The sequence below is a fragment of the Ostrinia nubilalis genome, chromosome 9 (assembly GCF_963855985.1).
Source record: "Ostrinia nubilalis chromosome 9, ilOstNubi1.1, whole genome shotgun sequence".
Classification (NCBI taxonomy): domain Eukaryota; kingdom Metazoa; phylum Arthropoda; class Insecta; order Lepidoptera; family Crambidae; genus Ostrinia; species Ostrinia nubilalis.
In genome coordinates, this window is record NC_087096.1 from 11,053,499 (window position 1) to 11,066,313 (window position 12,815).

Sequence of the window (12,815 nt, forward strand, 5' to 3'; positions counted from 1 at the left end):
TAAACATAAATATTAATGTACACTGAAAAATACTATAAAATTGCTCCATATTATTGTGATGATGGTGTATGTATAAATTAGCCAAATATTTAAAATGTTAAGGAATAACCTTTTCTAGCATCATAATAATGCAATGCTGATGAAAGGGATGATGCAGTGTCTTTTAATTATATGTAGAATTATTATTTTTATTTAATATATCGATTAACTAAAATTAGTCGATTTTGTGACAAGAATAAAATTGGCATGCATGTAAAAAAATCCATAGACATGTCGGCCATTTTGATAGAATGTGACATATAAAAAAAATGATTGTTGTGTTTATGGTACGCCATGGCGGATCGAGTTGGACACGGTGAATTTGTGAAAGAAAATAATCAAAAATTCAACAATGAAAGGCGGAGTAGTAAGCAATGGGTCAAACTAAACGTTGGTGGCACATATTTTCTAACTACGAAAACTACTTTGTGTAGAGATCCTAATTCATTTTTATATCGATTAGTTCAAGAGGACAGTGACTTGATTTCTGACAGGGTTAGTTCAAAAATTCTCGTCTTTTGTATGATAATTTGTGTCCTTTTTATGCGTACAGTGCTTTATTCAAATTTCATTGTTCCAGGACGAGACCGGCGCCTATTTAATAGATAGAGATCCTACGTATTTTTCTCCAGTGCTCAATTATCTTCGTCACGGTAAACTGGTTATAAATAATGATATTGCCGAAGAGGGAGTGCTAGAGGAAGCAGAATTTTATAATATTACGGAGCTGATTAAATTAGTTAAAGAAAGAATACGTCAGAAGGAAAGGAGGCCACTGAAAGATAGCAAAAAGCATGTTTACAGAGTTCTTCAGTTTCATGAAGAAGAGTTGACCCAAATGGTTTCATCAATGTCTGATGGTTGGAAGTTTGAACAGCTGATAAATATTGGCTCCCAATACAACTATGGAAACGATGAACATGCAGAGTTTCTGTGTATTGTTAGTCGGGAGTGTGGCAGTACTGTGAACAGCAATGATATCGAGCCCACTGACCGCGCCAAGGTGCTCCAACAAAAAGGTTCACGTATGTGAGCTTAGTACAAACTTATTTTTTGAGACTGTCAGCTCTTGTGTGTGAATTGTGTATATAAGTATTAGTAGAGTGTAAACAGACAGTCTTTATTATGTTTCTTTAATACATTTGTTCATTTTAGATTTTCTGAATAGTCAATTCATCAATTGATTGGTAACTTGGCTGGTGTCATAAAACAAAGAAATACTCAGTTTGATATAACAGAGGTAACTAGAGGTATAATTTGAATGTTTATTATGACATAATATTGTTAAATTTGTTGAGTGTCTTGTATTTTATAAACTTTGTTCAAACTGTAAAGTGGAAAGAAAGTAAAATTCTAGCTTCCCTAACAAAGAAGGTGGTGATAATTTAGCAATAAAACAACTGTAGAATCAAATATAGCATGTTTAGACAAGTAAGGGCTATGTACTCCAGTGTTAGTGATCAATATAAATTATAAACCACCCGTACTTAAAGTCTTAAGAAGAGTTTAGAATGTAATTATTAATATTACAGTTGAATTTTATTTTTTTACATTTTGTAATGTGTCTGCTTGTAATGTTCAAATAGGTGTAAATATTGTGAATGTGTCTCTGGTGAAAGATAATATTACACAAACATGTAAAACATTTGTAAGGGAAGCTAAATATTTTTTTTACGGACCACTGTTTAAATGTTACAATGCCTAACTTATATCAGGCTTAGACATTTTATTGCAAACAAGGATTTGTCCTTGGACCTTAGTCATAGTTTGTTGGTTGAAATTAATACCTAGCAACAAGCATTAGAGGGCTAGACAACAGTTAGCTATTTTACTACATTTTATAGCTTAAAATTTTATATTCTTGTGAGTTATGGTAATGCTAGTGTAAGTTACTATGTATTAAAAACCTGCAGCTTTTTTTGCATGCAGAAGTGTGTTTGTAACAGTTGGATATATTGAACCCTGCATAGTGTGGACTGTGGACAATCATGCTCTGCAGGGGTCAAGCCGTAATTCGAAGGGATGAAATACTAAGATTGTTGATTGTGTCTAAAACAATAATATAGCTTGAGAGTAAATGCTAAATGATTCTAAGAACTGTTTGAAACGTCACTCCCAATAAGGAATTTATACAATATTAATATAAAGAATCTAATAGTTTTATAGTTATAATAGCATAGATATACATTTAGCACATTAAGTAGCACATTTCAAACAAAATTAGGTGCCTTTTTATGTTACAGTAACTTGTGAGTTTTATTCAACTATAATATAAGTATATTTAACACCAAAATAGAATATATAGACATGTTCCATTTTTGTAACACAAATTTTACATCTATAAAATGTAGCTACATATTTGCTAAATGTGCACACAGAAAGACAGCTTAGAAATTAACAGTGATATATTAAAGTACCCCTAAATACATAGTACAATTGTTCAGAAGTGCGATTGTGTAAAGTTGTTCATGGATGGACAATGAATACAATTGATCATCGATCGTATAACTAAATTCGAATTGTGTAATTTTGTCCATTCCATGAAGACCGAAAAGTGACCGGTCGTATATAATCGTTTCATGGATTTGCGTTTTATTAATGAAAAATATTCGCTAAAACTCATTATTTTTTAACAAATAACAAATCAAATCCATGTTCAAATGCAGTTTTTTTTTAATAAAATTTTATGATTGCACCTTAATAACATACTTTTATTCATAAAAACATTGAATTCGAACTAAAAATTTACCTCTGCAAATCATATAACCAAACGCATAGAACGAATGAAATACGAGTTTCACTACCCGCCCCCAGGTGGCATACATACTTTAAGGCTAGGCAGGCTAAGTTGACTACTACTCTACAATAGGTGGCGTTAATGGACTACGAAAAACGACGTGAAATGCTTACTTCTTTTTATTTATTTATACTTTAATGCCAAAATTTTAACCTAAGGCGAACTTAATCTCACATTTAATAAATTATACATACTTCTTCTTAATAAGTGTTTTGAGAAGTAGTATTTTAATCTATGTTCTGTGAATGACAAGTGTTATCTGTCAAGTGTCAAAAAACTTGAAAAACTTTTACGAAGTTTTTGAATTATGTTAAATTTGTTTATAAACACAAGTAAGTATAGATTATTACACTAAATTAAGGCATTCTATCAAAAATGAAAACAACCCAAGTTTCAATAACTACTCCTGTAACTTTGGTTTCTTCATATCAAATAATCAATTTCATTTTCAGTGCCAAAGGCAAGAATAATTGCCCACGCCAGATGGAGACCCAGCTAAATAATGTAGTAACAGCGCGTGGTCGTGTGATGAGGGTTCCTTGACTTGAGTTCTGGCGCAACACGTCCTGGGCACTAAACAAGATTGGGGATGGGGCGTCTAAAGAGGTGCAAGCCTGGAAAACGGTAAGGCCTATTTTTATTGACATTAACCAATAAACTGTTCAACATACTTACACAACATAACATTATTATGACTCTTATAATGCGAACAGCTAGGGACTGGAATTTGTTGCCTGCTGCTGTCTTTCCCGAAGACTATAATCTGGGTGTTTACAAGGCGAGAGTGAATAGGCACTTACAGCGCAGATATGTACCATCCTAGACTGCAACCCACTTAACACTTGGTGCGATTGTGGTCAAATACCTGCCTCGTTATGCATAAAAAAAACAGTGACTAAGATTTATCACAATTTTTCAGCCACATTCTAGCTAGCAGCTAACATGTTTTTTTTGTTTCTCATTGCAGCTCTCGTCTTGCTCTACAGCACTTGCACTTGTCCCACCACCTACCAGTGTTGGAACTCTTCCAATAATTTCCCACATCCAGGTGGAGAATACTCCAGTTACTGCTACTGCTACTCTAAAATATGTAAGTTAAATAATGGAATATGATAATGTATGTTTATATTATTATTATGTATGAACAGTATGATTTATGTTGCACAAATAATGAAGGTATTTTTAGTAGCTTTTGCCAGCGGCTTCACCCGCTTAAAATTTAGTGTGTCACAGATTGTCATAAATTATAGACTGTATGTTAATCTAGGTTACAAACAATAATACTGTTAAGTTTACACAAAATCCGTTCAGTAGTTTTGGCGTGAAAGAGTAACAAACATCCAGACATTATGACATCCAAACTTTCGCATTTATAATATTAGTAGGATAATAGATATGTGTTGTTGCTATATCCTAGCTAGCAGCTAACATGTTATTTTGTTTGTCATTGCAGCTCTCATCTTGTTCTACAGCAGCGCCTGCACCTGTCCTACCATCTACCAGTGTTGGAACTCTTCGAAGCGTATTAATGATTATTATTTTAGTAACCATAAAAGTTTAAAACAATACATTTTATTGCATAATTATTTGTTAGAAAAAACGACAAGTACAAATGAGTAGGGAGGCTGTTGATTTTTCATGGTTATTTTATATCTTGTTGATTGTTCCAAAAAAAAACTAAGTTTTCAAGAATGCTGTGATTAAAGTACCTATAGTATTATATTTAAAATGAAAACTTAGTTTGTAAAGAGACGAAGGCTGACCACAAAAGAAGTACTTATAGCTGTCTGTGTCTGTGTAAAGAATTTAAATAAAAAGATGTGTATATTTAAACAGTTTTCTTTATTTTATTAGTCATTTATTCCTGTAAATAAGCCCACACAGGGCACTTATGTCCCAACATAACTTTACCCTACCACTTTGGCAGTATTGTGGGTTAAGGCTGATTAAAACGTGTTAAGTAGGTACCTACCTAACTACTTTATTGACTTAATTTTAAGTAATTAATTTCGTAGTAGTATAGTACAAAACTTAGTAGTAAGTTTCAAGTCAAAATTTAGATTGTGCTTGTGTTTTAAGTACGTGCAATTTAATCACGTAAAATTAAGTGAAAAACACTTATCTACTTAACACGTGTAACTCAGCTTTTAGTGCTATAGTTGTTGATGAAAAAGAACTCTTGTGTCTCACTAAAACTTATTTCCATTAACACCAAGCACACACCGCTTACCACACTTTATCTTTCAAAGAAATAAATTAACAATTTGCATACGAGGACGAGGATAGAATTACACCTCTATGAGAATTTATACGATTATCATGAGTTACGAGTCACCGCAATCATTTGACATTAGCAATGGGCTCATGAAACTTAGACAATTCGAATTTTCTGTCAAAATCATAATCATCATTCACTCATCGTATAAAATTACGATCAAATCGTTATCATATCGTTATCGTTTTATGAACTCCTTACACAATTAGAATTAGCCGTTTGACACATCATAACGTACGTTATGAACTGTCAAATGAAAACGATTGCCTTACACAATCGCACCACAGATCAGGAAATCTGATGTTAACTTGGTTGTTGTTTGGTCTAGAATAATAAACTACCAATCATAACAACTAATTATCAGCAGATACTGATCAGTTAAAAAGCCTTCAAATTAGGGGGCATAAAGCAATTTTTCAGCTGTCTAGGTTGGTGGTCCAATATTGGCCCTTTCAGATTATATATTTTTCAATTTAATACCTACATGTTGTGTGTTATTAGATGTTACTTTTGATTGTAACATATTTATTACCCATCTGACAATATTTAGTATTAAATCCAGTTTAATTCTCCTCTTTATTTGTTTAAATGTTATACACCAAATACTTGTTCTCTGTTGAGAATAAGTTAGGGTGTTAAAGTATGAAATTGCCGATTTTTTCGTCAATATTCCTTTCAAAAACAGCTCAACTTTCTTTTTTTTGATATCCTATAGATAGCATAATGTTGTCTCAATCTACTTTTACAAAATTTCATAAAACTAAGATTGGTTCTTTAAAAAAAATCGTTTCAGCCTTTACAAAAATGTTTGTATGGAAGAATGAATTTTCAGCAATTTCATACTATAACACCTAATATGTATTTTAGTTTGGTTTAGTTATAATGTCAGATACTGTTAAATGAAGAAAATCTGTAATAAAATGTTTTCAAGAAATTTTATTAATTCCAGATTTTGCTCATGTTTTTTCAGATTGTATTTTATTGGTAATAATATAGTCATTTGAATCCCCAAAAGTTGTTTTATTCACAACATTGCGTTGGTTTTAATTTACAAAATATTTACCATGTAATATACGTTCTACGTCTCGACGATCCATTTTTTAAGAGCGTTTACGCCGTTTGGCGCAAAAACAGTACTTTTTCAACTCGTTACAATCATAAACCAGTAATATTACAAACATGTTATAGGCATAAATAGTTAGGCAATTTCGTCGTCTAAATAGTTAATTGAGAAAATATTGCAATTAGTTTAGTATTTTAGAATTCTATCAAAATAAGTCCACACAGGTTTTGTAAATTTCCACTTTAGCGTCAGTTTACAAGCTGAAATTTTTATAAAAATATTGTGAAAACGATTTAACACACATTTATATCCTATAGCATAGATCCTTGGGCAAATAGTTATCTGAGAAAATTTTTAGATTTAAGTTTTTTACAATAAGAAATCACAAATTAAAAGAACGTGAAATACCCAAAAATCAAAGTGATTTTTTCACCAATATTCTTCCTTTATTCAACACAAAAATAGCTTAATATAATAAAATAACATCTTCTTTAAAATATTTACTTTGAAACGATATATTCATTGTTCTTGTTTTGCTATAAACATTTGAAAACTATTAAAAAACGCCGCGCGCGAATCATTTCCAATGATGCCCCTTGAAACGCCGCGCTTCGCGTAAACGCTCTTAAGGACCATACATACCCGCGAAACTTGTGATTGTTTATATGGAAGGAATCAAACCCCGAACCTTCGAGACCACCGTCGAGAGACTTTTATACCAACTCTCAACCACAGATAATATAATTCTCAACCAGTGGACCAAAAGTTGGTTTTAATTTAGAAAATACCTACCATGTACTAGTATACCTTCTACTTCTTGTTGACGCTCACATTTTTTCTTCCAGGACCATACCTGAACGAGTTATGGTTGTATTTAAGAGTTATTGAAGTAATCAAACCCCGGACTTTAGTAGACATACCAACTTTCAACCAATGGACCTTATAGGCGAAAGTTGTCTATTCATTGAACATTGTATTGGTTGGATAGAAATTGTTTGTGCCATAAAAAATGATTCGTAGTTTATAACGAGGACCTGTGGGTCGGAAATATATTTTGTGGAATTGTTTCGTATGTTTACTAACGCAACAGTACCCTGAGCACGAATAATTCATGATAGCAGTAGCACAGAATAAGTAATAGTACAGGTACAGAAGGATTACTCCGCAAGACGATTTAAATAAATGCGAGTCTTGCTACGACGCGATACGGTGGAATTCAGCTCGCACAGCACTACGTACCTACAATTTTATTCACCTACAAGTTTTGTTTCTTTCTATCGCGTGCCTCTGAACTCTTCTTACGCTGTTAGGGTTGCTGTCTAGTGAAAAAATAATTAATCTACTTATTTGTAATGAGGTACGTATGTAGATAAGTATGCATTCATTATGGAAAACCTTCATAGTAGGTTAGGTTCCTATACTATCCTAAGAATTATTGATTACCTACATGGCCAACATACCTTTCAGCATCTTTGGGAAGCGAAAAAAAAGATAAATCCGGTAGATTACTTTTCGAATTTAAACACCCGAACGCCGCACAATATTTCTTTCTCTTTATGTCCATTTTTAAATAATACTTCGATCATAGAATTATAATCATACTACAACGCACGCCAGCGTCCTGACGAGCGCGCGCGTGACACTCGACTGATATAATACCCGCCGGCGGGGCGCTTCGCTGTAGGTAATTATCGGATGTACCGCGCGGAGTGAGCCAGGCCTGGCAGTAGTACACATATATTTTGTGCTGTGGTAGTAGTGTCAAATCATATCGAGAATGCTTATTTATTCGTGCTCCGGGTACAGCAGAGGGCTTATTCCACTAGGTATTCCCCGTTGACAATCCCCGTTAACGCCAACTGGAGTTTTTATTGGGGAATAATGAACTATAAAGTTCATTATCCATTGATTAATCCCCGTTATATTACGATTTTATTTTGACGGGGAATAGTGGAATAAGCCCAGCAGAGATGTCGTTAACCACATTAACTACTGCCACAGTACGAGTACCTACCTACTCTGAATGGTGTATGAAGTTAGGGGGAAATATGCAAATCAAAACACTTTTTGAAGATGATTACCTTTATTTTTCGGAATAAGTAAACAATTGACTGAAAATGTAATATGATTTGACACGCTTTCACTTAGAATATTATTAGTTATATTGTTATTTTCTACGTTAATCATTTCATAACTACATCATATATAAATCTATAACACGATATTTTAAAAAAATAAACATTAGCACTATTTAAAACTTATGTTATTAAATTACACAATTTATTATAAAATATTGCATTTAACTGCATTAAATACAAGTTAACAAGAGTATCTCTTTTAGATGCTCTCAAGTAGAAATAACAGTGATATAATCAAAATACAGATTTTCACACAATTGTAAGGCAATGGGGTTTATTGTTTGTTTTTCTATGAGAAATTATTACTTAATTTCTAGAACTTAATGCTTTATTCGACATATTTAGGCCTAGCACCAATCTGCCATGTATGTGAAGTCTTCGAACAGTTTGTGGTCAGTGGCGGTGAGCGCGCGGGGCTCCTTCGGCGGCGTCAGCACCGCCGCCTCTGACGTGAACTCGCTGTCGAAGTTACTCACGTCCTCTAGATTGTTTATCGTTGGCACAAATGGTGGCTTCACTTTTCTAAGTAACAACTGTTCCCAATTCACGTTTCGGAAGAATGCCTGCTTCTTCACATCTTCGGCATCCCGTTCAGACGATCCTAAACGTCGCTCAGGATTTTTCCTTAACAATCGCCGCATCAATGCGATCGCCTCGAGAGACAAAGTCCTCGGGTAACGAACTTCATCATTAACAATGGAATCAAATACTTCTCCTTCGTCTTCACCTGGAAAAGGTGATTCTCCAACCAACATTTCAAATATCAATACACCAAGTCCCCACCAGTCAACAGCTCGAGTGTATGATGTCTCTGTTAATACTTCTGGTGCAAGGAATTCAGGGGTTCCACAGAATGTGCCAGTACGATCTCCCCAACCCATTCCTTCTTTGCACAGACCAAAATCGGCAATTTTAACGTATCCATCAGTATCTAGTAACAAGTTGTCTAACTTTAAATCTCTATAAATTATGTTATTTTCATGTAAATACTGTAGACCTAATACTACACAAGCTGCATAAAATACTGCCCTAGGTTCTGTGAACACATCTGCATGTATATGCATCATAAGATCACCTCCAGCTGCATACTCCATCACAAAGCAAACATGTTGATCTGTTTGGAAACAAGCAAAAAGGTTGACCAAGAAAGGATGTCTTATTGCATTAGCTACCTCAAATATTCTCTTCTCTGATAACAAAGAATCAACCTCATCTCGGGCGATTATATCGCCCTTTTTTAAAGCTTTTATAGCAAAATATTCATTAGTGGGTCTGTATTGAGCAAGAATTACTTTTCCAAAATGACCTCTACCCAGAACACTTAGAAATCTAAAACTGTCCATAGACATATCTCCGGATTGTCGTCGCAAATCATGTTCTTTCCCCATAGTATCAATCACTGATGATGAAGATCTAGAAGATGATATTATCATTTCTCTGGTTACTTCAACAATCTGATCCTCATTACTGGGATATTCTAAAACAAGTTTTGGGGACGGTGAAGGTGGATATTCCACTAAGGGAGTATCACAAGGAGTTTGCGGTTCTTTTGTGACGTAATTATCCCTTGTGTATGAATCTTCTAAAAATGCAAATGCCTTTTGTAGCTCTTTTTCCATTCGAAGAGTGGATACATTGGGAGGAGGCTGCATTGGTAGAGTTGGTTTTGGCGGCGGAGTGACCGGTATCGGTGGTGTAGTGGGCGTTGTTGGCAGCCCTAGCGGTCTGACACCAGCCATGCCTCCAAGTGTGGCATTTGGATTTTCAACATCTCTGTTATCTAAACCAGTAGCATCAAAGTGTTGATTGGCAATGTGAGCAGTTTGAATATTTTGTATTGATGGTGAAGAACGCTTAAGAAGTCTGCCCAGCACCACAGCAGGTATAGGCATTTCTCCATAAGGTCTTGGAATATTTTTCCCTTGTTGTTTGAATATCTTTCTCTGGCGTTGAAGTTTAGGCTTTCTTGAGATGATGGGGTTCAAAAATTTGATTTCTGCAAATAAGAGACCTTGGGGTTCAAGTTCTAGAGCCATGCCATGCCTGATGTCATCAATGAATTCTTCTAATCTTAAGAACTTGACAGCACAAAGCCCACGCCAGTCCTTCCAATGAACTCCAATTTCCAGTTCTCTTGATTTATCTAGTTTAATGGTGAATCTGTGAAGAAACAGATAAAAAATATTTCAGGAAGATGTACAAATTCTAATTAATCTAATGATTTATTGAAATGCTTAGTCTTTTTAATAAAAAAAATATTATTTTCATTTCAAACAATACATTATGCTAAGAAACCTAAAAGATCATCACATGTCCTATTCATTTAGCAAATATGTATGTGCCATACATAGGCTGATAAGATAATATGAGTAATAGTAACATAGATTATAATTCAAGGAAGCACAGGTATAAAAGATAACATAATTAAACATTTTAGAATTATGTCACACATTTTCAGAAGTACCTGCTTGATTGGTAGATAAATCTCTGTGAGAATTGAATTTTGGTTACAATAGATGTTTGTTTTTATTTTAAATATAAATAACTAAGGTAGTTTTGAATCCAAACATTTTAGCTTGGATCACTACTACACACTTGGACACATATTTGTATCTAAATAGGTACAGTTCTTTAGTGAAATGTGGAATTAAGTATGTACATTAAACATTTATAATACCTTTGGTCCCATGCTTGCTGAGAGCATGGCCTCCAGCTGGTCTGAGCCACTGTGTGGTTGTCAAGCTTCATGACAGCCATTATTTCATTGCTTGTGTCTTCTTTGATGCTGTATGTGTATTTCATTGAGTTCCGAATAGTTACACCTTTCACAAAAGACTTCAAGTCCGAGGGACTGGCCAGGGGGTCCCGTCGGCTGCGACCTGGCACATCTTCAAGCAGGTCCTGGCAGCCCATTAGCCGCACCTCTAAGGTTCCTGTTACTTGCACACAAGGGCTGATCATAGGAGCCGGCGATAGGAACTGAGCTCTGGAACCACTGCTGCCAGACAGACTGACATAACCTGGGCTGGAACCTGTACTCCTCAGCTCATGTCCAAGTTCCGCAAATGCTGCACTTTCCGAAGGGAGCTCTTGGCGACGCATGTCCAAAGATTTACGAAGCAAATCAAGCTTCTGGGTTGATTCAAGTAAACTCGTTTGAGCTTCCTGCAATGCTTTCTTGTCAGTAACTTTTTTGTCACTTTGTAAGAGTCTTATGGCATTTTTAGAACCTTCCACAACTGCTGCTTCGATTCGAAGTCTGTTTCTTAGTTCTGCAATTCTTTCATCTAGCAGTGCATCAATGCCACTCCCATCAGTGTTTCTGCCATCCCCGTTTGCACCAGCTATATCACCTTTCTGCTGCTTACTTAATTTCGAAATACGAAGTTTTAAATATTCTATTTTATCTTTAGAGTCAGCAAGCATTTGGTGAGCCTCTGCTAACAGTTTCTTATCTCTAGATTGGTTACTGCTACTGATGCTTTGAATCATATTTTCAGCACCTTGTTTCACTTTCAGCTCAATATTTAGCTGTTTTTCGAGGGAAGCTAACTTTCTGTCGGTAGTTCCTTCACCAAGCTGCCTTTGTTGTTGAGCTGCTTCAGAAGCAAGGATGATCTCCTCATCATAGGAGAGGTCTTCTGGTGAGGTCGGAGTGGATTGTCCCCGAGACAAAATTAGCTGCGATTCAAGTTCTTGAAGGTCTGACTTGAGTTGATTGAGTTTGATGTTAGCTTTCTTGATTTGATTTGCGACATCAGAAAGAGATCTTCGGTCCGTCGCAACTTCGCGCAATTTCTCAGCACCCTCCTTTATTTTGAGCTCCTTGCGTATTTCTCTGCGTATTACATCCTTGAGCTCCTCCAGCTTAGACGGCAAAGCTATTTCTGGAATACACTCAGTCTTGATTCCATACTTGACACCGAGTTCATGTAGAACAGGGTGGCGAATATAATCACTGTGGTAATAACCTGGGTCTGCCATAATTGAGGATGCACAGTCCAACGTCAGTTAACCATAATTATGTGGGAAAATATCACTACTATTGCTTAAACATCACAAACGTTAGAGGTAAGGCATTTATCAGCGGGAATGTCTTTGAACATTAAATCAGTAACCATTATGCTAAATAGTAGAATTTCACACTAAATACAGAACTAAACCACATAACAAAACAATCTTTACAAGACGATCGGTCAATGAAACCAATGAAACGATGAAACCCTACCATAATGCCATAGACAAAGATGACCACAGACCACAGATATCCATATCTGTGCCACAGACGAACAAAATGACGTCTACCAAAGATAATCTTCGACGAAATAAAAAAAATACAGGTATCGCCAACCTTTTTGTTGATCTCTCATGCCGTTTTCATCGTCGCCTGTTAATTTTTAACGAAATTCCCATACAGCAGGCTATGCTAAAATTAATGCTTTTTGTTGGAATAAATTTTAATATTTTTTCAGACCTCAATTTGTAGAACATAGGGGGCGTTTG

At 35.1% G+C, this 12,815-nt stretch overlaps 2 protein-coding genes and 1 long non-coding RNA gene across 3 annotated transcripts; 2 read left to right on the forward strand and 1 right to left on the reverse strand.

The window, feature by feature from the left end:
- Positions 1-320: 320 nt before the first annotated feature.
- Positions 321-1,331, forward strand: LOC135074627 (BTB/POZ domain-containing protein KCTD5). Its single transcript, XM_063968986.1, has 2 exons — positions 321-534; positions 620-1,331. Exons 1-2 carry the CDS (start codon positions 334-336, stop codon positions 1,070-1,072), a joined length of 654 nt encoding a protein of 217 aa, XP_063825056.1. The 5' UTR covers positions 321-333; the 3' UTR covers positions 1,073-1,331.
- A 1,152-nt stretch (positions 1,332-2,483) lies between these two features.
- LOC135074628 (uncharacterized) lies at positions 2,484-4,669 on the forward strand. The gene is made up of 3 exons (XR_010257866.1): positions 2,484-3,460; positions 3,804-3,926; positions 4,290-4,669. It is a non-coding gene; the product is annotated as an uncharacterized LOC135074628 (long non-coding RNA).
- A 3,575-nt stretch (positions 4,670-8,244) lies between these two features.
- On the reverse strand, positions 8,245-12,558 carry LOC135074629 (serine/threonine-protein kinase N). The gene is made up of 2 exons (XM_063968989.1): positions 10,990-12,558; positions 8,245-10,472 (listed from the first exon to the last, which is right to left on the reverse strand). Exons 1-2 carry the CDS (start codon positions 12,294-12,296, stop codon positions 8,660-8,662), a joined length of 3,120 nt encoding a protein of 1,039 aa, XP_063825059.1. The 5' UTR covers positions 12,297-12,558; the 3' UTR covers positions 8,245-8,659.
- Positions 12,559-12,815: the final 257 nt, after the last annotated feature.

What these genes read in the sequence shown, in the direction of transcription:
- LOC135074627 (XM_063968986.1), top strand. Translation starts at nt 334, where the DNA reads ATGGCGGATCGAGTTGGACACGGTGAATTTGTGAAAGAAAATAATCAA. An exon ending in GTGACTTGATTTCTGACAGG is followed by an intron (nt 535 to 619) that starts GTTAGTTCAAAA and finishes TCATTGTTCCAG; the next exon opens with GACGAGACCGGCGCCTATTT.
- LOC135074629 (XM_063968989.1), bottom strand. Translation starts at nt 12,296, where the DNA reads ATGGCAGACCCAGGTTATTACCACAGTGATTATATTCGCCACCCTGTT. An exon ending in CAGCAAGCATGGGACCAAAG is followed by an intron (nt 10,473 to 10,989) that starts GTATTATAAATG and finishes GTTTCTTCACAG; the next exon opens with ATTCACCATTAAACTAGATA.